The 24,632-nt window shown below is 35.9% G+C and overlaps 1 protein-coding gene across 6 annotated transcripts in view; it reads right to left on the bottom strand.

Moving 5' to 3' along the window:
* Positions 1 to 4,134: 4,134 nt before the first annotated feature.
* Positions 4,135 to 24,632, bottom strand: part of PIAS2 (protein inhibitor of activated STAT 2) — a 73,921-nt gene continuing 53,423 nt past the window's right edge. For 2 of the 6 annotated variants that reach the window (XM_081148427.1, XM_081148429.1), the window contains 5 exons: positions 24,313 to 24,446; positions 22,655 to 22,826; positions 15,695 to 15,834; positions 10,744 to 10,781; positions 4,135 to 8,074 (listed from right to left, as the gene is read on the bottom strand). In XM_081148427.1, coding sequence (XP_081004553.1) covers positions 7,892 to 8,074; positions 10,744 to 10,781; positions 15,695 to 15,834; positions 22,655 to 22,826; positions 24,313 to 24,446 — 667 coding nt within the window. In that variant the 3' untranslated portion in view covers positions 4,135 to 7,891. The remainder of the gene's footprint in view (positions 8,075 to 10,743; positions 10,782 to 15,694; positions 15,835 to 22,654; positions 22,827 to 24,312; positions 24,447 to 24,632) is intronic. The other 4 variants (XM_081148428.1, XM_081148430.1, XM_081148431.1 and 1 more) reach the window with 2 other exon arrangements.

The raw sequence follows: 24,632 nt of genomic DNA, 5'->3' as shown, positions 1-24,632 counted from the left end.
TCCCCTGACACTGTTCTTGAGGGAATTATTAGATTTGGCCTGGTTGGGAAAGCCAAAGGAAGACCGAGATTATCATAATTCTTGAGTTCTAAAATGCAGATTCACTTCTCTCCTACATCTTAATGGGCTACATCTTTACAATCAATGGGTCATAGTTTAATTTCTTTCTTTACATAAAGATGTCATAATCACTCAGGTAGATTCAAATTATGGTGTTTCTGCAATATAATGTAAAAGTTTTTAATATATAACAATGTAATATATAATATGCTAAAAGTTTTAAAAACTTTTACATTATATCAAAAAAACTTTTAACCTCACTGACTATTCTCTTCCTGAAATACTCTTATTTTGGCCTCTGTGATGGCACCGCAGACCTGAGTGATACACCCCCTCTGCGGCAACTGCTCCTTCTCAACCTCCTCATGTTGGTTTTCCAGCTCTCCTCCTCTTATGCTCCGACTTCTCTGGATGAGCTGTTGCACTTTCGTGGTTTCAGCAGCACCCATGGTAGGACAAGCCTGTAGCTCATCTAATGACATGTGGGCATGACTTCCAGAGACATCAGGCTAACTGATTCTTGTTCCAGTGCCAAAGTATTGAACCCAATAATGACTTGGGTCAAGTTGTTAGCCTTGAGATGGATGGTAGAATGTTTACACCTACAGCTGTCTTGTGTAACTCAGTGTAGCACACCTGACCTAGATGAGTGGTAGTTGGTATATAGAGATTACATGCAGAATTCCCTCACCCTTATACATAGAGTAGGCTGGGTTTAAAAGGAGTCACTGAGGCTTTCAAATCTAATGCAGCACATACTAACACATTATCCCCACTGTGTGCACTGCCCTACCACCAATCCCCCACCCCCAGGCCTTGCTCCTGTAAGATCTTAGAGTCTAGGTCAGTGCCCTGACTTCATCCCAACTCCTCAGCACCTTTCACCTCTACCATGTACTTCCTGTTTTCCCTTCTTGGTGAACACCTGCTACTCAGGTATTAAAGGATTTCCCCAGACAGCGTAAGTCAAATACAGTTAGCCACCATTTTCTCATTCCCATATATTTACTGAGCACCTACTATGCACCACACCATGTTAGGCTCTGTGATGCAAGTGAAATAAGGTATCACCCCTACCCTCATGGAGCTTACAATCTAGTAGGGAAGCAGACACTACACAATGAAACAATATATAAACAAACACAGGTTGTAGTAAGTGCCATATAAGACATAAACACAGTGAAGTCATAAGGTTAGGAAACACCTGCTTTTTAGATAGAATGATCAGGAAAGGTCTCTCTTGTGGTTAAAAGCTGGGTTTGATGCCTGGTTCCCCACTTACAAGCTGCTTGCCCTCAGGCAAATAACTTACCCTCAGATTGTTTCTGCGTTTATAAAATGGGGATACCACAGTAAATGCTCATTACTGTTAATGACAGAACTCCTCGACGACTTCTCACTGCTTTACAAGGCCCTCCTTTTCTTATCTACTTAATATTCCTGAACAAATATCCAGCCATTGTATTTCCAGTCCTCTCTACTTGACAAACTTCCACTCTCCCGCTCCTTCTTGCATGTTCCTCCCATGAAATCAGTTAGTTGCCTCGTGCTTAGCCTTTTACTGCTGCGTTTTAATCTCCCTATTTCACTCATCTACATATTCTACTGGAGTACACACTTTGGTGACAGTAGGTACCTATCTATTTTGTGTCCCAAGTGCCTGATACAATGCCTGGTTCATAATAATCTCAAAAACTTGATGACTGAGACTTTTTTAACCAAAAACTGTAGAGGTGAAAGACACGGAAGAGGAAAAGTCTGATCGAGGAAGGTCCTGAAGATGACAGGCCTACATCATCCTCTGAAATTCAAATAGAGGAGTAAAGATGAAGGTAGGCACAGGTGGAAAGAAACCACGCTGAAGTACTGGGTCGTCTGATGGGAGTGCTATGTGCAATTGGTGAGAATGGGCAAAAGAACATGCAGTCCCAAGTCAAAGGACTGACAGGTGACTCTGAAGGAGGGGTCCGAAGAAATGTTCAAAGAGAAAGCAAGGGGTGAAATGGCCGTGGGGAGTTTCAGTAGAACAAAATGTTGGAGGTCACAGGCTAAACTGTTGGGTGGAACATCCGTAAGGACAAAGATACTGAAAACAGTACCTCCATGAGTCAGGAAGTGAAGTCCTCAGCAAGTCAAAGGGAGTGGTCTGGTTACTTGGTAAGAGTAGCTGAAAATATAACCTCTTGGCATGGGCTGCAAAGGGGCCGATATTTGTCAGAGGCCTTGGGAAAAATTTAGAAATGATAGAAAGGACAGCAATTGCCACCTCTTGATACGCGTGGAATGTGAACACAGACCACACTGGAGAGGGCTGCAGGCTATGGTAGCACTTCAGGTGACAACCAAGTTTGTTATGGCAAGGCAGGGGCGAGAAAAGTGAAAAGGCTGAGATGCAGCTGAGCACGGTTTAGGGAGGAGAGGGGGCGGGTGGGTGGTCAACTGGGTGTGACTAGAATATACACAGAAGTGAGAGTGAAACGGAGGACAGCAAAAATTCGCACTTCTTGAAAGACTGCAGCAAAACTGAGTCTCATGGGTTCTTCCTTTCTGGAATTTCATGGTTTTATCAAACTTACCACTGTCTCCCCTGAAAGACTAATGTCCATTCTAACTGCCTCCTGTCTCTGTAAACAGCACCACTGGCCTGGCTGGCCAGGCTTGAGAAATGGACTCAGCCCTTACTCCTATAGCTTTGCACTGATCTTGAGTATTCCTTTGAAATGGCTCCAGTATGCCTCCTTTCCTTACTCCTGTGCCATGTCTGAGATCAGTTCCCATAACTGATGTCCAGATTCTCTTATCGGTCTCCTAAAGACCACATCTAATTAATGCCACTTCGGTTCTGTCAGAGGGCTTTTGGGTTTGGTCTATTTCAGACTCCCAAGTCCACTGCAAAACTTACCTAAATGTTTCTTCATTTGTAAAATGGGGACAATACCACTTTCCTTTGAAGTGCTACTGTAAGGAATGAGACATTTTTGTAAAGTTCTGAGCACACTGTTAGGGAAGAATTCTTGATTTCTGATAACTTGATTGTAAGTCCTTTGAAGTCTGGGACCAGATCGTTTCTACCACTGCATTCCACACACAAACATACTGAATGCTTGTTGAATAGTTTGATGAAGGCCAAAATAAGAGGATATTCCAATTTCTAACACAACGCTCTTCTTCATTTAAGAGTTAAGCTTTGAGAATTCAAAATAAGTTTTAAAAGCCACTAGAAAATAAAAAGCAGCTGGGAAATAACTGATGTGGTATGCCAATCGAGAAAACACCCCTTAAACACCTGAAGATAGCAATCTGTTTTCCTTCCCCCACAGCTGCCCTTAGAACACCAAGATCTGATTGGAAACATGAAAGAGTACAAAGTGAAATCCGCCAAGTTTGGCCCAGCTGTTTTAGCCTTACCGCGTTTCCAGTTTGGGTTGGACTGCCTTTGGATCAGGAGGTCCTGCTGGCTTTGGAAAGCTCAGAAAGGCCAAAATGGAGCCTACAGGAAGAGCTTGAAAAGAGAGCTGGCTACTACTAAGGCCTAGCCCTAGGCGCAAATGATTTTCAAGTGTCAATATTTTGTAAGACTGGGATAGGTAGCCTAGCAATGGGCTACTTCATAGAGCAAATAAAACTATGTGAAAAATCACTGGGATATCTACATATAGGTGTTTCTGGAACATGTCAGATATGTTTGATACCGACAGCCCAAGAAAATCTCTACTAATTACTTCCAAATCAGTTAGCCCAGCTCACCAGCGTCAGAAGGGCAGGGGGTCTTACTTCAGATACCTGTATAGAGATGAATCGTGCATGTTCTTGGAAAATACAGTCAGACAGCTCTTCTCCTACCACATGGTTCAGGTATAAATTAGTATATCCACTTGGAAAGGTGACACGAAGCATGAACTACAAAAATGTTCATATCCTGGACCCAGGAATTCACCTCTAGGAATTTTTCCTAAGGAAAAATTTATGCACAGACACTCAACTGTAACATTATGAGATGCAATCTAAAATGTCCAATGGGGAAAAGTGATATGAATCATGGCACGTCCATACAAAGAAATATCATGCACTTAATAAGGGTTGACATAGTTTTTAATGACATGGAATAATGTCTTCAGATTGACAAGACCAAGATACAAATAAAACTAGATACAAGAATGAATAAAACTATGTAAAAATAAGTACAAAGTAGCACAGAGACTGGTAAGAAATACACAATACTAAAGTGCTTTTTCCCTCTTGGGTAATAGAATTGTAGGCAATTATTATTTTTCTTTTTACTCTTCTCTGTCGTCTAACTTTTCTATAATGAGAATGTATTACTGACATAACAGAAACAAAATCATTACTGAATCAGGCAAGCTTTAAAGAATGGGCATATACAGCTTTATTTGTTTCTGCTAGGTGTGTTCCTAGCAACAACAACGAAACAGCTTACAAACCAGTCATTTATTTGACAGTAGCAACAGACTCTTAAAAAAGCAGAGAAATGTGTAGTCTTTCCCACTAGTTTCACCATATTCATGGATCCAGGGCCACTAAATACATCAAACCCAAGTTTAAATGGTGCACTGCTCTACATTTTTTAAGATGAAAAATATTTAGGAAAATAAGAGTGTTTACTAAAAAAAAGAAAAAACACAAAACAGTTAAGTGCTTTTTTACCAACTGGGGGCTAGAGAGAAATGAACAGCATACCTGAAAATTAAACTAATGCTTTATAAAAATCAACTTTATTTAAAAAGACAAAATGTAACTAATAAAGACTTTATTGGCAGAAGAAAAACAGACAGTTGGTCACTAAATCACGAGTCTTGAAGATTGATCTGAAGGCAGAATGTCTGAAAGGTCTGAATCTCAGTCAGAACAGTCTCTGTGGAACATTTCACCTAAAATGCAACACCTTACCTTTCTTCAAACGCCTTAAGATCCTACCCTAGGGAAACTTGTTTTATGCCAAGAGTTATGGATCTACTTATTTATACTGAGATCTCTAATCATGGTATTGTCATTCTAGCTTTCCTGAAACACATCAGATAAATGGCACAACCTAAACTTACCTCTACTGTTCTCCACAAGGCCTTTATAATTGACCTAGGACAGATGCCAGGTATTTATACCTTCTGAGTAGAAATGAAAGTAAAATTCTAAAGTGGCTCATCTAAGGGTCAGAAAGTTAGTGAATGTAAGCAGACCATAGGTGTAAAGCTATATTCAGCACCAATTACACTACCAGGAGTTACCAAAGCAAGAAAAGCCCTTAAAACAGCTTGTTAATCAGCTATTTCAAGCCAGAACTCGTCCAGGAAGCCAGCTACTTTTCCACTTTTAAAACTCTATGTTGCTTTCAGACCTTAAAATTACTTAATGTAAGTGCAGACAAACGAGTATACTCGTGACTGGTCAGCAAGATGTTTTAACATTTCTATGGGAATAAAGATAAAAATACAGGTTGGCAGGTGTTTGTAAGAGACTAGTAACTGCAGCTCCTTTCCTTAAACAAGGTACTCCACATAATCACCAGTTGGCTGACATCTAAGCAACAGGTAATATGACCTCCTCTGAAACTGCATTATACTTGGTTCAACAAAAAATCTGGGCCAGCAAAATCAGCTGCTATAAAGTCAGGGTCTTGGTAAAAATACTTAGTGATCACAATGAAAACAGGGTAACAGCTTAATATCCATGCAGTTGTCCTAAGGCCAAAGGCATAAAGAAAAGTGCTCATCTTCAAAGATATATACACAAAAGCCCCAATTTTAAGATTATAAACTTAAAAGTGATTCTTAAAAATGTTGTTGCCTGCATGAATTAAAAAGTTGTATGTAATTTCAGTGGAAAGCACCAAAAAGGTACACTAAAACTGTTCACATAAAATATTGGAAATGAAATAAATCACAACTATAAAAGCACAGAGGTATCCATTACAAAAACCAAGTAAACTAACTTATATTTTCATTTACTTTATAAAACTCTGTTGGTTAAATTGGGGGAGTCTCTGAGAATCTAAAGGGTAACAAAATGATAACAAATATACATCATTTCTTTATTAACAAATTATACCACACAAATCAGGTTACTTTTTCTGTCTGATTACAGAGTTAACAGAAATTGTATTTAAAGCAGCAACATAAAACTTTACTATGAAGAAATTCTGTATCTGGACTAAAGGACTGTAACATGGGTTGGAGATCTAATGACAAGATAGAACAGGCAACTATGTCGCAACTACTGCAAGAAGTTTATTTTCCACATTTGAATAATAAGCAGCTCTCCAAAAAGGGTAATACATTAAGGGGATGATGTAGCCAAAGGAGGGATGGTACAGAAAATCACGTGATCTTAAATCAGTGCAAAAGGTGCACAGAGGCCATGAAAACTTAAGGAGGTGTAAAAACTGAGCACTGACAAGTCAGCTCCCCGGAGCTGTCCCAACCCTGAAGTAATGCTTCCCTGTTCTCAATGAAATCTGTGCTCTTCATTTGGGCACTTCAGCTTAAGAATCGGATTACTCATTTTACAAAAAGGGCTTTATCTTTAAAGTAGAGATAGCTTAGACAGAGAAAGTTAAACATTGGGGAAGTAGTAACTCCTTGAGAACTTGAAAATTATTTAGGAAGCCAACCAAAGCAAAAGAAAATCGTTTTAAAGTGGGGTTCAGACCTATCCTTCTAATCTCTTCCTTGCTTAAATTCAAACATTTCTGTTTTGTCTTTTGTGGTTTGAAGAAAGTTTTCTTTTAAAAAAGGAGAAGGAAAAGGAAATCTGATGTCCCTATCTCTTGCTACTTGCTTTTTCTTTAAATATAATCAGATATCTAAAACCTATTTTCTTGGTCAGTGTTACTAAAATCTGGAAAGTTTCAACGAAGATTTGACTATTCTATAAAGTAAATGAGCAAAAGAAGTTCTTAGGAACAAATTAAACTTCTTTATTCCCAGCGCCCCTAAATTGGTTCTTCCACTGCCTCCAAGCTCTCAATATTTCTGGACAGTATGAACAACATCCCAGTTACCCTGCTCCAAAAACATTTCCTTCAACAGCTGCACAGAATTTTTTTGAGATGGCAAGCCACAAATTTATAGAAATCTCTAGAATGAGAATGTTCAATTACCAAAAATAACACACAAGATGTCAGGATAGAATCTGCGTAGTGTTCAACATACTTGCTGATGAAGAGCAGCCAGATCCTAGAACTTCTCTCTGCATTCAGTAGCAAATGATATCAAAGTGTAAATGACAACCAGGGAAAAATGCGTAACACAAAGGCCACTTTTCTCTGATGGAATCGGGAAGAAGAGTGGAACCCAAGCTTTGGCCACTTATCAAGACGTCATCAGTTCAACGAAATAGAAATCTCCGTGGAAATGACTCATTTGGCAAACATAACTTCTTTCCATATATTTTTCCTTCACACCAGGTTAAACAAAAGTTGCTGTCATTTTAGAATCATTGATTACACCTTTTTTTTAATTAGAAAAAGTTTACTTGAACATTTACATAATTTTATTGCTGTTTATTACAACAAAAAAAATGTTTAACTGATTTGTAGAATCCATCCAGTAGCATGAAACTGAAATCCGTCTCCCAAGAAGATACGGTTATGGCTGAACACACCTGATGCTCAGAGTACAGCATGAATGAGAAAAGCCTGCGTGTCATTTGGTTCTTGCTGCAGTCATCTGTGTTCATGTCTCAGAAAGCAGAAGAATCCATTTGACATTTCAATAAATATCAAAGTAACTGTTATCAAAAAAATAGCTTCCACGGACCAGAGATCCAAGAAAGAGCAGTTTTGATGAATGATTCCTAGAATCGAGTGAGTCCTCCTTTAATCCAATGAGATGATGTCAGGAATGTTACTTCCACTGCTGGTTATGACCCCTGTCTCACTCCTGCTGCTGGATGAACTAACATGAGTACTGCTCTCATGGGGGCTGGTGGTGGTGACAGACGTACTGCTTGCTGTTAAGGGTGAGGTGAGACTATCCAAAAACATAGGAGGACAGTACTGCTTGAAACAAACAATGATGCCGATGAGGAAGAGGCTACATTGGTTTTAAGTAAAGAGACTAGAAATTGTTAGATATGCACAAGTGAGAGCCACATGTTTAAATCCCAATGGGATTTAAAAATTTCTCAAAACTTCATGTCTTTGGATGGAAGGTGGATTGAATTTAGCCACTGCATATTACTTAGTGAATGTGGAATATTCTTGATTCTCTCAAAATTTGTAGAATTTGCTTGGTGACCAAATATAAGGTACAATTACAAAAATGTCAACAATATTTAATAATAAATATGGGCCTCACAATCATGACTCCTAATTAACCTCAAAAAGATTTTGCTCGATAAATGTATTTACACCAGGTTTAAATCACACTGCAAAAGGCTCGTACTTATTTTTAACGGTATTGAGCAAAAATGCTAATGCAAAGTTCAAGAATTCTTTCAAAATTTAGTATCAATCAGACTGTTGAGGAATAATGTTAAGATTGATCAGTTGAAGAGTGGCATTTGACTCCTTTGTACATACATGTAACAATACCTGTGTAATTTGCAAGGATAGTATTCGTTTGAACATAGAGACAACACCATAGCTAACAACCACTACCATGGGATGCCCACGACAGAGAATTACTTCAAGTAATCACAAAATTTCAGAATAAATCTTAAAGGAGATCCAATCTAATCTTCCTTGTGATATGCTTCCTTGATACCCTCTCAAGAGTTCATACTTTGTTTCCTTACCAGCTTGGTTGCTGATTCCTAAACAATTCAAACCTGAGTTTAATACTCTAGTACTGACCAAAAGGGAGAGAGAGAGAGAGACAAGAGCTAAAAGCTTTATTTTATATCACCGTAGAATATTTTATGTGAGAAACAACTGCATTTGACTTTAGTAAAATAAGAGAGATCTAGTATATACAAAAGATGTCCTAAGTTTATCTTCAGACTGTATGAAAGATCAGTAAGAATACCCAATCAATCTTATCAATTCTATAGTCAGCTATCATTAGAGATACTAAGTTACAGAACAGGAATTTGAAACTGAGGTTGTTTAGATTACATGATCTTCAAAAAGATACGGGAATGACAGCACCAGGTTTGAGCTGCTGGTTAGTGGAAGAACTAAAATTCAGCTGCCTTTCAAAAAATGTCATGTTTAGGATGGATAAGTGTCTTGGATCACCAATAAAATGAATTCCATGCACCCCAAGAGATTCAAGGGATATTGGTTAAGGGGGAAAAAGAATAGTTCTTAAAGAGTTCTAGAGAAAGCTAAATTCTTAGGTTTTAAACTTCTTTAAAAGCAAATCAATTTCCTACTTCACAGTAAAATTGGGGAAAGAATCTGGAAAAAAGGCCAGAAACTTAACATTTTACATCGTTTGCCTCTCAGGCATTTTTTGACTGCATAGTAGTAAAAAGGTATTCTTCATTTATAAAATGAATGTGAGATACTACACTCCTGCTATCAATAGGCTTTATGCCTTGAGTTTTTATTATCCTCGGTTGCAGCCATTTACCTCTATCTTTTATGTGTAGTCAGCACATATCTGCACAAGAATAACGGGGCAGTATGGAGGTTAAGTGGAACAAATCTAAGGATTCTAAGGAAAACTGAAGGCACAACCTCACTCTTCTATTACCTTATCAATTAAAGTAGCCTGACACTAAGCGTGCTAAATAGCACTATGAAATCAGAATCCTCAAGGTTCCAAGATAATTTTTTTAAAGAATAGTTCACATTTTAAAAAATCAGTAATATTTTACACCTAAAGAATTCACTTCCTAGAAAAATACATACTTTTGCTATAGATAGAATCTACTGATGTCACAAAGTCAATTCAGGGTGAGAAGAAGAAATTCTTCATTCTGTCACTTTACCTTGGGCCCAAATTTGTGGTGTTGTTTGTGCGATCAGATACAGAGTATTCAAACAGGAGGCCAATACAAGACCTGTAGTTTGCTGATTCTGATTCTGAGCAGCCAATGAAGCAGAGGTCCATGTTCCTCCTCTACTCCCTTCCTACTCTCAACACCTCTCTCAAAGCCTCTTTCTCTGTTTCACTCTCTTCTCTGGCTTTCCCCATGCCTACTGCTCCTCTGCTCTGCCTCTGCTCTAATCTTGTCAGTGGAGTCCATGCTCACTGCAAGGTCCTCGTGCTGGGACTCTGGCATACTAGAAGTTCTTATCTCCGACAGAGAAAACAGGAATAATTTGCTTTAGAGCAACTTTAGGTTGGGGCACCCCCCAAAGTCTGAATCTGATTGCCTTTAAAAACAAGGAGGACTCGAGATAATGATTGAAATCAGTTTAATCAGCGTTAGCTATTTTCTCTGTATAGAACAAACGTTTTACAAATTTTGTAGTTTTAACTTCTAGTCATCTAGCACTGCTTCCCCTTGTTTTAATCACTCAAATGCTTGTAATAAATGCCAATTGATTAAATTAAATATAATTTAAAATTCAGGTATTAAGGCCAAAACATCATAAACTGAAAAACAGCAACTTTATTTCTCCAAATAAAACTGTGAAATATTTAGATAGTACTTTCTTTGCATCAATTTAAGTAACTGAGAGTTGACTGTCCTGATTTTATGCAACTGGTCATTTTTAGTTAGTATGACATAAGAACAATCAAATACAAATTAGTTGCTTAAATTCAGGATACATACCTGGGGATCAACTGGAATAAGGGAAAGAAAATCCAAACCTAAAACAAAAATGCTTTGTTAATAACTGTCTCATACTTTGGAGACAAAAATTATTTCCCAAAATCATTTTATATTTATCAGAAGCCATAAAACATTTGGGGCAAGTGCTTACCATTCTGCGATAGAAAAGCTCTATACCAGAAGCAGTGCTATTTAATGTGTATAAAACTCCAAAATGAACATATTCCCTGACAAAACATCTGGAAAAATCACTTCCCAGAGACTTAAAGGGAGGAGTCCAAAAATTTCCAGAGAAATAGGACTAGTCAAAGCAAACATTTCTTCGCTTCATCATTTCACAGAATGAGAAGCAATAAAAATGATGAGATAATGATCTGGATACAAACCATTAAAAAAGAAATACTTAGGCTCTTAAGATACTTCACATTTATTTTTTAGAAGTACACCACATTGAGCTTCATCTAAAATTCCACTTCTTAAACATGTCTACTTCATGCAGCGCTCACTGTCCCCGTGTTCCAACATCCAGAGCAGCACAGAGTTCCACGCTCTGCACAAAGCAAGCACTCGGTAATTTCTGCTCACTAACAAACTAAATCTTATCAAGGCTTACTGGGTTATAAACCAATGCAATTTTCTAAACCAAAGATGTGAGATTTTCCAATTAAACTTTAGAAATAGGAATGTGGAAAAGGTTGCCCAGTACACCATTTTGAAACATTAGAATTATAATAAATAATTTTAAATTTCAGGCCTGAAAAGTCTAGCAATAAACTTCCAAGTCAGTTCCCCTAGACATCCCTGTTAGACTAAATTTCAAAACATTTAAAAAACAAACAAACAAAAACCATACTAAGTATAGATCACTAAGACAGGTCAATTTCTATTCCATTTTATAAATTTTTATTTGCTGGCATTCAATGTCACCTTAAATAACACACACATAGAGTAAAAGTCTGATACCAGGCTGTTACTCAAAATAGAAAATATTAGTGGGAATATTTAAAATATTTAATAACCAGAATTAATAATTTATAACTCAAAAATCTAAAGTATATTTAGTCCCTTATAATCTCTAAATAAGCTATGCTTAAAATGCTTATCAAGTGATAGAAGCTGTAGCACCAATCATTTGAAAGAAATCATTCCATTTCTAAAGCATGTAAAAAAATTATGATTTTTCATTCTCTATGTCTGTCACTAGCTATATGATACAACAGGGCTTGAGCCAACAATGGACAAAGGGAATCACAACAAACTTTTCCAGCTTCCCCATTAAATTGGTAATCAGCAGGCAATGTATTAATAATCCTGTTCAGTAAATCTTTACTCTGCTTCTGTTGAACACTAATTCAAAATATGTCTAACCTTATTATACATTCCAAGAGTTTTATATATTCAACATCTCCATTATTAACTAAGTCACAAAAATACCTTATTGGCTTATCATTTAATTAACTGGCTTAATTTTATTAATTTTATTTTGCTTCAAATGGTGTAACATTTTTCTTTTTATAATAGCTTCTGCTTTTATAGTTTATTTAATTTTATATGTTCAATTACTTTTAATGTGTTTTTTATCACTCAGCCCACTTGAAGAACATTTTTATAAAGCTAAGAAAGTACAGCTATCTCTGTTGTAATATTTGTATTCAAGCCAAAGCACTCAAAAATGCTCATTTTCTAAATGTTTAACTATTCCCATTTCACAACTTCAATTTAAATAAACACAGAGGCTTGATGTAACTTTCAAACTATTTTTTATAGCTCCAGAACTAAAGGCTGCCCACTGAGGTGCAAAGACTCTTCCTATTTTCATTATTTCAATTCCCAGCTCTTTAGATGTACTGTAATTATTATTTCATGTGTGACAGTATATATATATATACATCCTATTAATTTAAGAGGTTTACTTGATGTATATCTTCCGACATCTCATCCAGAGATCAATGAACATGGTAACTTACACATTGCATAGTAAAATACCTAGACATTTTTCTGAACTCTTCGTTGAAATTTTAGGCCGTCTCCTCAGCATTACACAGATCCATCTACACAAACTCCAATAATGTTCTAATGTAAATAATTCTCACTAAAACCATTTTTTTCTCACTTACTAAAATGATAAAGTATTTCAGATGTTATCCCTTCCAATAAACTTCATTATCAAAGTCTTGCATTTTACATTTTAAGTAGACTATTAAAACTCATAAGAAATAGTTGAAGTTTCATAAATAGTGATTAATGTTACTTCCTTGTTTTATAAGGTTAGCAAAATGTTGTTTTCTTATTTCACCATAAGTTTCCATTGAAACAATAGGTTATAATGACATATATTTATGCCCTCAAGTATTTCATGGTTGAAAATGTGCTCAATTATTTTTAACTAAAAAGCACGTAGTGTTAAAAATTCTGATGGTACATTCTCAATGTTTGTTCTATTAACACTGTTAAAATTGTTGCTTTTAGATTTTAAATGTGTCTTCATGTGAAACTGACTCTAGATGTCTTACTAATACATTTTCCTTACTTGAGCCATGAACTTTAACAAAACATGATTGCTACATGATTAAATATGTAAATGTTTAGCACTTTCAAATTTTAATGACACAGCTTTTGAGCACCATTCACACCTGACAATATGTCACTAGTAATAATAAGGCAGTCATATTTTTTTCTTGAAATAATCAAGCTGTTTTCCATTCCATAAATATAAATTATGTTTTATTTTGAATTCACTGTTGCACAGTATCAGAAGATGTTCCAAGCTGCAGTTCATTATTAATATCATTTCTTCTTTGTTCCCCTGCAGATTCAGAAGATTCATGTTTATGATGTTTAAAAAGAATGTTAAGAAATGAATTAAAACTTTGTCATCTCTCCGTTCTTGGTGTTCTATTTAATATTTTATTATAAATTATTAAATTTGTAAATATCAACTCTGTACAGTATGACTAATTACATAAAAATTATGCACAAAACTAAAACCAAAGTAATTACTAATTACAAAAGAGCCCATTAACAATAAAACCAAAGTAAAAACTAAGCTATTTAGATATAGTAACTGCTACATGATTCACAGATGACGACAAACTGGTAATTCTTGTCAAATACAATAGATCCTACTCTATTCAGTTTATCAACTGGTAGAAAGCATTTCAACATTTTAATAACCAGTATTACCATATTGGTTAATATTGGCTAAATACCAACCCTGAACATTAGTCTTAGTTCCGTAATACCAGGCTTGAAGTGTACTTTCCAAAATATACAATTAAAGTACTTTACTGCTTTTTTCTCAAATCTGCACATTTTATAAAGTAAATAATCTTAATTTATGCCCAAATTTTGAAAAACTGAATTCTCCAAAGTTAAAAATTCATCCTGAATCACATAATTTGAAAACTAACAGAGCAAGTGATTTGTAAATTGTGCCTATTCTACTAAATGGCCAGAATCACTTTAGTAAATGGAAAGTTTATCTTTTTTCAGGATCAATTTTAATTCAAAGTCTTTAGGAAACAAATCCTTCTGGAATGTTTGTTTATAATGTATACTAAGATCACATGTGGGCACTCTTCAACTTCACTTGGAACTAGCCAAGGTTAGAGCAAAACATGGCAGTTAGGAATTAAGAATCTCCAAGTTTCTGTCTTTCGTATGAACCATAAAACCTCACCTTAGCCTTGAGCTTTGTATACAACAAATACTTTATAACTGGTGATAGCTGGGTTTATAAACAATTTTTTAAAATAATAATTCCTAAAGTACATATGGACTAAACATATTTAAGAGAAAAAGGTATTTAAAATTTTTTTGATGGATACTATTTTTAGCCTATTCTTTTCCATTAAATTTTATTTGAATTGGGCCCAATAACAAAATTATCAACTGTTTCAAACAACACAAATTTTTTTCCAATTGAATATATATTGTTCTTAAAGACATCCCTGAAAGGGTCAAAATTAACTTCAGAAATCTAGAGAAAAAATTAACAATTGGAGGGAATTGTATTCCACTAAAAGTGCCCTTTAGAGAGAAGGGAAGTCATGAATATTAAGAGGTTCTAATCTGCTCACATTTGAGAGAACATTGGCTATAGCCTGGCCAGTGTGGCCCAGTGGTTAAACGTTGACCCGTGAACCTGGAGGTCACAGTTCAATTCCCAGTCAGGGCACATGCCCAGGTTGTGGGCTCAGTCCCTGGTAGGGGGCATGCAGGAGGCAGCCTATCAATGATTCTCTCTCATCATTGATGTTTCTCTCTCTCTCCACCCCTCTTCCTCTCTCTGAAATCAATAAAAACATGTACTTTTTTAAAAACCAAAAAAAAACTACATTGGCTATACAGAGAGGGAAGAAGGAGGGGAGGTTAAATTTATAATACGGCCTTGGTTGCACAAGTCTACTTGGTACTAAGGTAATTCAAGCAGCCTTGAATTTTTTAAATGTTGAGTTAATATACATATAAAAGATGTCCCCAAATATTAATCAGTGCTCTAGGGAAAGAGCTGGTAGATCTTATTTTTATAGGGGGGAAAATCCACAAGATAAAGCTGTAGGCAACATTCACCCCACAGTAGACCAGCATATTCTAAGTTGTGATGGGCTACCAAGAAGAGTATGAGAAAATACTCTCTCCCTAACCTGTGAAGTTTGCATAATAAATAAACCAAGAAAAAGCCTCTGAGTACAAATTCTCTATGAAGAAAAACAAATTCTAAAAAATTTCCTACTATCCTACTATATTTTCTATTATCGAGAATCTCTATCTGCTCTGTAGTTGAAATGATAGGCATTGAATATATTAAAACAAACACTACCTTTATATAAAGCTTTCAAATTTCCTTAACACTTCTATTTAAAATTTTAAAATTCTATTTGCTCCACAGATTAAGATTAAAAATAAATGATAAAACTTGATAGGAACAACAAAACAACTCTTCACATACCTGGCAAATCTGATGACATGCTTGATATTGGCGTGTGGTGGAATGGTACTGAGTAGTCTGTTAATGAAGGCGGAATAGCAGCAGGATCAACCGAAGTCACACTGGGCACCCTTACAGAAGATGGCTGATACATGAGAACCCTGTTTTAAACAGCACGGGAAATTACAAACAATCTAGCTGTTAGTTCACAGGAGAGAAGGGCTGTACTACTGGACATTCTCAGTGGTAAGTTCACTAAGTTTTGGCACAACTATATGGCAGCTACTCACTACTCAGCACTCCACTCTACTCTCCTCTTTCATTAACAGTCTTCATTTTAACATGAACATATGTGGGCTCTCAGCAACTGTGGTATAAGAGCAAGTCAGCATTAAAACATAATGTACAGTGCTGGAGTAATACATAAGATGTTCATCCACAAATAGAAATATACTTGCATATATGCTTTTATTAACATGCGTAACATATGCGGATATTAGTTTTATCTATAAAAAAAGAATATATCCCTAGAAACCCAAAACACTAATTCGAAAAATACAGTATATGCATCCCTATGTTCACTGCAGCATTATTCATAATAGCTAATGTCTAGAAACAGCCCAAACGCCCATCAGTAGATGAGTGGATGAAAAAGCTGTGGTGCATTTATGTACACAATGGACTACCACTCAGCCATAAGAAGAAAAAAAGGAAATCATATGTTTTGTGACAGCATGGATGGACCTAGAGATTATTATGTTACATAAAATAAGCCAGTCAAAGAAAGACAAATACCATATGATCTCCTTTATATATAGAATCTAATGAACAAAATAAACTGATGAACAAAATAGAAACAAAGGCATAGATACATGGAACAGACTCACAGCTGTCAGAGGGGAGGGGGGGTTGGAAGAAAAAAGGTTAAGGGATTAACCAAAAACCATAGATGTATAACATATAGACACTGATGACAGTGTGGTGATAGGCAGAGTGAAAGGGAGTGGGGGGTAGATGGAGGTGGGCAAAGAAGGGGAAAATAGGAACAAAAAGAAACTTTGCCTGGGGCAATGGACACACGATATAGGGTGTAGATAATGTTTTATTGAACTGTACACTTGAAACCTGTACGGTTTTGCAAACCACTGTCACCCCAATAAATTCAATTTTAAAAATTTAGAAATAAAATAGAGGACTCTTAAGTTTTGATTTAAATCAGGGCAACTTATGAGTGAAGCTACTTGCTATAGTTCAACTGGAATTTCTTCCATTCTAACTTGAATTGTGTTAATTATTACCACTCTTATCTGGGAATCACCTAAGCAAAACAAGCCAATCCTAAAGCCTGCCAACCTGCTGACAATAAGTAGCAATCGGAAATTTAAAAAGATGACTACTAGGATTTACGATACAATAGCCAGAAATAAAAATGTTGGCTGCCATAACATCTACCTTTCTAAGAGGATTTATGACTTTGAAATTAAACACACTTAAGAAACACTTTATAAATGGTATTTTATATATATGTGTGTGTATGTATATATAATTAAAACTAATTTTAAGAAGAATATAAGTAAACATTTTTTTTTAAGTTCAGGAATAAAGAAGAGATAATTCTGCCTTCTTCCAATTTAACCCTCATTTTGTCTTTTCTCAGGGTAAACAACTAGAACTTCATAAGAAAAACACCTTTAATGTACAGAAGAAACTAAGCAATATTATGGACCCTATAGCTGATAGTGGCCAGCTTTTTGTCCAACATCTTAGTGAGGCTGCAGTAGTAGCAACTGTTCTCTGAGCTTCAGGATGCTGCCCAAGGATGACAAGAAGACAAGTGCCATTAGCCAAGAAAGATGAGGACCCAGTGCACAATCTTGGGGCAAAGCCAAGAAGAACTGGTCCAAAGGCAAAGTTTGGAACAAGCACAATAACCTAATCTTGTCTGACAAAACCATATGACAAACTCTGCAAGGAAGTTCTCAACTATAAGCTTAAAACTCCAGCTGTTGTCTATGAGAGACTGAAGATTGGCAATTCCCTGGCCAGCACAGCCCTTCAGGAGCTCCTCAGTGAAGGGCTTATTAAACTGGTTTCAAAGCACTGGTTTTATGAACAGGTTCTACCAACTGTACATTTTGAAAAATAAAACTTTATTAAATGAAAGGGAGGTCGTTGGGGACATGGGACATTATTACATTAGTATACCACAATGCTGCCAGAAAACGATAAGCTTATTGAGAGGCTCAGAATTTTGTAGCTGGGAAGGACTACAACAAAGACGAAGAAAGTAAAATCGACAGAAACTTAAAGTAGGACCTCTAGATGCCCTTTCTCTTGGTTGAAACACTTCCTGTTATTGCTCAGATTATTAAATACTAGTTAACAATAAACAACATAGTTGCATGGCACTCTTAATACTCTATAAACTAACAAAACTATTTAATAACCTCAATTTAAATCTCAAACTACTTAAATAATCACAACCTATTTAGACATTTGAATCCCCTAAAGAAAAATCCAAAACTAATTTGCATTATGACATGAGGATCTTTACTATATCAATAATATGAATGTCACTGGAAAATGTGCAAAATGAAGTCATCCTAGGAAAATATATATGACTGTGTTGGCAACTTAGTCTAAAAAACAAAATGAATAAATAACATAGGTCAGAGTTCAGAAATCTTAAAAATAGATCCACAGCCCAGCCGGGCATGGCTCAGTGGTTGAACATTGACCTAGGATCCAGGAGATCAGGGTTCGATTCCGTCAGGACACATGTCCAGGTTGCGGGCTAGGCAGCCAATCGATGACTCTCTCATCATTGATGTTTCTATCTCTCTACCCCCCTCCTTTCCTCTCTCTGAAATCAATAAAGATATATTAAATAAATAAATAAATAAATAAATAAATAAATAAATAAATAAATAAATAAATAAAATAGATCCATTTAGGAGACACAGGAAATATGCTTAAGACAATAATATAAGCCTGGTGTTTCAAAAACATTTTCCAGAAGTAGGTGAAGATGAAAGGAAGTCATCTTCCAAAGAGCAGTTTGCTTAGCTTAGAATCAGATTTCTTGGCCTCCAATGATTTCTGGAGAACTAACACTATAGACAGGTGGTGAACAATGTTGGAAAAGGCAAGCTCTAGAGGGGGGAGGAGAGAACTTGGGATGAGAGCAAATACATTGTATTAAAGCACATATTTTTTCTGTAAGTTTGAAAAAGTCATCCTCTACAGGAATGAAAGTAGAACAAGAAGAAATTGCAGAAAGTGTTTTCAAGTTACACATGATCCTACTTCCCACACAGGAATGGGTACCAGAAATTGAGGGAGGGAGCATAGGAAGTGAGAAAAAGAGAGATCGGTATGTTAGTGCTGAAAAGGGAAGTTTAAAAAGTGTCTTGTATTATTCTGGATGCCTCACAGTATTAATCTTATTTGTATTTTTAAAAATATTTAAGAGGCAAGTTTTTGAAGACATATATATAAAAGGGTGGGGCAAAAGGAGGTTTACAATTGTTCATATGGGAAATACAATAATTAATAAATAATACAAGGATAAATTGTGTTTCAAGTACTCACAACTGTAAACCTCCTTTTGCCCCACCCTGTATATACACATACATGCAATACACATACACACATATATATGATTTCATTTATTTTTAAAAGTTCCTACTTAAAAATACATTTTAATCTATGATTTTTTACTGTTTCTCTGACATGGAAAGAAACCTAAAGAAAATGTTCAGGTTTATTAAAATAAATTAATAAATACCGTGCCCACCTTCCTCCTGGCTCCCCCTTGTCTTCTTTTGACATCTCACACTGGAGATTTTCTTTTCTTTTGATCCCAAATTTAAATGCTCAATTTGAATCAGATGTACAGGAAACAACAAAACGCACTTTCCTCCCCCACCTTTTACTTTTATCCGTAGAAGAGTCAGATCAACATCCCAACACTGTCACCATAGTCACATCTAATTATTGGGTGTTCTGTTCTCATAATATGAAACTTTACTTTAAATGATTAACTAACTTTCCTTGTTTCTCCAATACAAAATGTCAGTCACAACCATGTGAAAATGTTAAAATCCAGTGAGCGTAGAAATTGTTAAATCAACATCTAAAACCTCAGCAGGGGGGAAGGGGGAGGGAGGTGGAGGCAGGTAAAGGGGAGTAAATGGTGACGGAAAGAGACTTGACTTTGGGTAGTGAACACCCAGTACAATATACAGATGATGTCTTAAGAATTGCACATCTCAAACTTGTATAATGTTATTAACCAATGTCACCCAAAAAATTCAATAAACATTAAAAAAATAAAAATAAAAAAATAAAAATAAAAATAAATAAAACCTCAGCAAACATCTGAAAACCTGAACTAGAGTATAGGTTAATTCCTATTACCTGAACTTTGCAACCATTAACACCAATTCACCTTGGTAGAGAATGGGTGAAATTAGTCACTTGTTACGATTATCAAATTATGTACTGAGAGTACATTTCTGCTTTAACCATAATCCTCATAAGGCTCACATTCAGAAAGGTGAATGAGTCAAATGCCTGTGCAAAAAAGAGCAGATATAACTATAGATACGGAATAACAGGGATTTGGAAAAATGCAAATGGCTATGCCTGCTGAAACTGAGAGTATAGAAGTGTGATGCTATAAAGTTATAAAAATTCTTTAAAAGCTTTTACCATTTGTTATTGCCTCCTCAGAGAACTGGCAATACACAGGCATATGTATGTATACATTTCAATGTACACATATATATTTTTAAGTTTTATAGCTTTATTCATATCACAGCACAAAGGTAAATTGCTAGAATGCTGCTAGATAGTGAATATTAGTACTCTAGACTGTGTACTCGATCATTAAATTTATCATACTTGGTCCAGACTTAAATATCTAAAAATGGGTTAACAATTCAATAACTTGAACTGTTATCCCAAAACCTGAAATTCACCGTGTGCTCCCTTCTCACTTTACGATCATAAAAATATTAAAAGTTTCAATTTTGCAACCAATTCCTAATGATCCTTAATCCAGAGAAATGCATTATTTATCTGTATTTTTTGTATCCTCCATATTAATGACAAAGCAACATTCAATTTCCACCATATATTTACAATATTAGCTTTTGTTTTCTTTTTAACCTAGATGAGGAGCCTTACACTTGTTTCTATGGTAGCTGATCATAGGGGTGAACTATCCCTATTTCTTTGCATGTATAAGCCATTTCAAATTGTCACCCAATGTATATGCCATTCCTCCAGTTTCGTGTCCTCATCAAATACTGGTAAAAATGTGCTAAAGGAGAGACAGACAGAAGACCCTCATATGGCATTCACCAGAGACAACCTCCAAGATCACATAAATTCATGAGTCAGCATCACTATGCACAACCCTTCAACCTGGTATAAACCGATCTAACTATAATACTGTGAAATCTGTGTTTTCCAGGCATATTCTAAAGGATATTATTAGAAAGTAAAATATGGAAATACCACATCTAAGTTCATTCCCATGATTCTCTGCTCCAACAAATGTTTCAAAATTACATTTTCATTTTTGTTTAACATTTAAATTACGAAAGGAGAAATAAATCATCAGCATTCCAGAAAAAACTCACTTGAAATACTTTTCTCATTTTCTGTTCCACTAAAAAAAAATATCACATTTGGTTAAATGGGTAAAAATTATATATATCCTTACTGTGATGTGTAAATCACTTCTGGAAATAGAAGTATTTTAGGCCCTAGCCAGTTTGGCTGAGTAGTAGAGCGTCAGTCCCAGGTTCGATTCAGCCAAGGCCACGTACCTTGGTTGCAGGCTCCATTCCCAGCCCTGGTCAGAGCGTGAGCAGGAGGCAACCAATCGATGTTTCTCTCTCTCTGAAAAGCAATGGAAAAAAATATCCTCGGGTGAGGATAAAAAAAAAAAAAAAGTAAGTCCATTTGTCCATTTATATAAAATGTCTAGAACAGGCAAATTTATAGAGATAAAAAGATCAATGGCTGTCTAGATTTGGGATGTAAATAGCGATTAACTGCAAATACACATAAGTTTACTGGGTGTTGGAAATATTCTATAATTGAATTGCGATGACTGTACAACTCTATGAAGTTACTAAAATCAGTGAATTGTGCAACTGAATATTTAAGATGGAAGAATTTTATGTTATGTAAATTATACCCCAATAAAGCCATTAGAAAAAATAAGTGCACTGAAAGGCCAAAAAGACACCACCAGTACACCCAAGTTTGAAAGAATGTGTTCATGGGATGTCAAGAGAACCCTTTGCCACTTTCTTGGAGGTTCCAAAATCTCTAAGAAATACCTATTGCTAAATACTCAAACTTGTCGCTTATTATAGGTCAGCAATGGCTTCTGCCTGATGAATCATAAAGAATACAAGCTAGAAGGCATTTAACTTGCCCATATTTTGCCCTGGAGCGGGTGAGAAGGGAAGGCAATCAATCTTCATTGAAAAACTACCATGTGCCTGACACTGAGGCTAAGTTCTTTCATTATCTTATTTAAACCTGAAAATAATCTCATGAAGTAGGCATTCCTTAACCCCATTTTACAGAACAGAGAAAGGAAGCTCAAGCAAGTTAAGCATTTCATCCAACATCAGAGAATGAGTAAGCAATGGTATCAAAATTGGAATCCACACTGTTGGGTTCCTAATTCCACACTCCATACACCAGGCTTCCTTCTGTTGGTCTGTGATGACAAATTTGCTACTTATATGAAATACTTACACATGAGAAGATTTCAACTTTCATTTCCCAAAGATGGGAATATTTTCTTCATTAAAATATTGAAAATATTTCAACTGAACAAAGGCAAGTTATAATAGCCTTCTATGATTATGCAACTATCAAAGAGACTTACAAAGCTATCCCAGTAACAATTAGTTCGAAGTGTAATAAACAGTAGTGAACTATAAATTAACAAACCCTTTGGTTGGGCTGCTTTGTGTTTCTGACATAAAGATGCACTTCCTTTTGGCAGGAGGGTCTTCCTCTTCATCAGAAGAGCTTTCTATTGTTAGGTCAATAACATCCACTTTCTTCTTGCTTGCCTCATTGGCTATAGTCACTGAACAAGGCTTACTGAGGACACTTGAACCTGCATGTTAAGGAACACCAAAAAAAAATTCAAAGGTGTGACACAAACTCTAGCCATAGGAATCTTAATTGTGCAGCATGCCTGGGAGAACACACAGCCAGTAAAGTCACATCTCTGTCCTATGTAAAGAGACCAACTCCCTAATTCCAGACATCTCTCTATAAAATAACTACTAACCTGGGGAAACAGGGTGACCTCTAGGCCTTGACAGAGAGCCAAAAACTGCCTTCAAACATGCTCTTAGTTATCTCCCTGGTACCACCAATGGATATGCACATATCCTGCTGCTCACGCTGTCTCCGCAAGCAAGCAGTCATTGTATAAACAGACATCTGGAATTAGGGGGCTGATCTCTGGCCATGAACAAGAATATGTGGTTTCACTGTGTATTCACAGACATGTGGAAATGTTCAGTCATAATCAGATACTTCCATTCTAGCAAAGCAAGGGTACTCATGTGAAAGAATGCATAGGCTCTTCACCATAAACCAGAACTTGATAAAAATTTTCACCTTGAAAAAACCCCAAACTTCTCACTTGTTATTCAGACATAATTAAAACTTTTCTTATCAATTATCTACTAATCACCTAGGTTCTCCTTTCTGCCGTTATGATAGTCCATACACTTTATGCTAACTCACCATTTCATAGAAGTATATTATGCCCTGCAATCTATTTTGTAGCAAATGAATGCTAGTTCATAATGGAAAAGCAACAGCAAGTAATCAACTAAATCACTATTTTTCTTAAAAATGAGGGGAAACCTTGATCATCCCACCCACAGATTCAGTAATAATCACAGGAGACTGATTAACATTGACATTAATCCTTTACTTTTCCTCTCTTCTTACTCTGAACATCTATTATCCATTACATTGTTACATCATTAATTAAAGTCAACACAAAACTCAAATGTAGTGAGTAGACTACGTCAGATAAAAAGAAGCTTTAAGTTCACCTATGGGTTTCAATTACTCAAACTGCCCTTAGTTTCCCCACTGGGTGTGGACAGGTGCAGGGAGTTAAATAACCAAGGCAATGGTAAAATTCCTTCCCACTTTTTTTTAAGCAACTAACCTTTGACCACCTCCCCCTACCCTCCATTAATGGATGAAGTAGCCTCTTTAGCCACACCTCCACTTAGGGTTTCCTCAACAGGTACTCTGAAAACAATTCTGAAAAACTGTACATAGAAATGTTATTTATAACTTTTCACTTTGCAACAAACACCATATATTAAAATAATTTTAGGTGATTGTTTCATTTACTTTACACATGAAAAATAACTATAAAAAGGCTGATTATAAGGTGGTACATAAACTTCAGGAAATTTCTTAAGGAAAAAATAAAAATCGGTTGGGGAAATTGCATATATAATAGATGATAGAGTTAGCAAACTGAGCTCCAAATGTAGTTCAGCATTAACGATACAGATAATACTACAGAAGTCTTACTGCTGTGCTCCTTACTGCCATTCTATACATACTTTCTATTTTTGTACACGGCTGGCTGGATACTTTCATAGCTTCTTTCTTCGGTCTCATTGGACACCAAGAGCCATCTTCTTGGAATTTGATCTCATCCACATCAGAACAGTCACTGAGAATTTCCATAAAAAGCCTATAAACCAATTAAGAAGATAAATGTAATCAATGGCCTTATTCAAAGGTGAAATTATAACAAATACATACTTATTACCTTGGAGACAAAAGTAATGCTAACTTCAGTTTGTTTGTTTTGGTATTTCAATACTTCAGACATTAGGACAACTATTATAACGCTTCCTCCTAGGTTTTAGATCTTTAA

This window comes from Miniopterus schreibersii (genome assembly GCF_964146895.1).
Source record: "Miniopterus schreibersii genome assembly, chromosome: 10".
Classification (NCBI taxonomy): Eukaryota; Metazoa; Chordata; class Mammalia; order Chiroptera; family Miniopteridae; genus Miniopterus; species Miniopterus schreibersii.
This window is presented reverse-complemented; position numbering and strand designations above follow the sequence as displayed.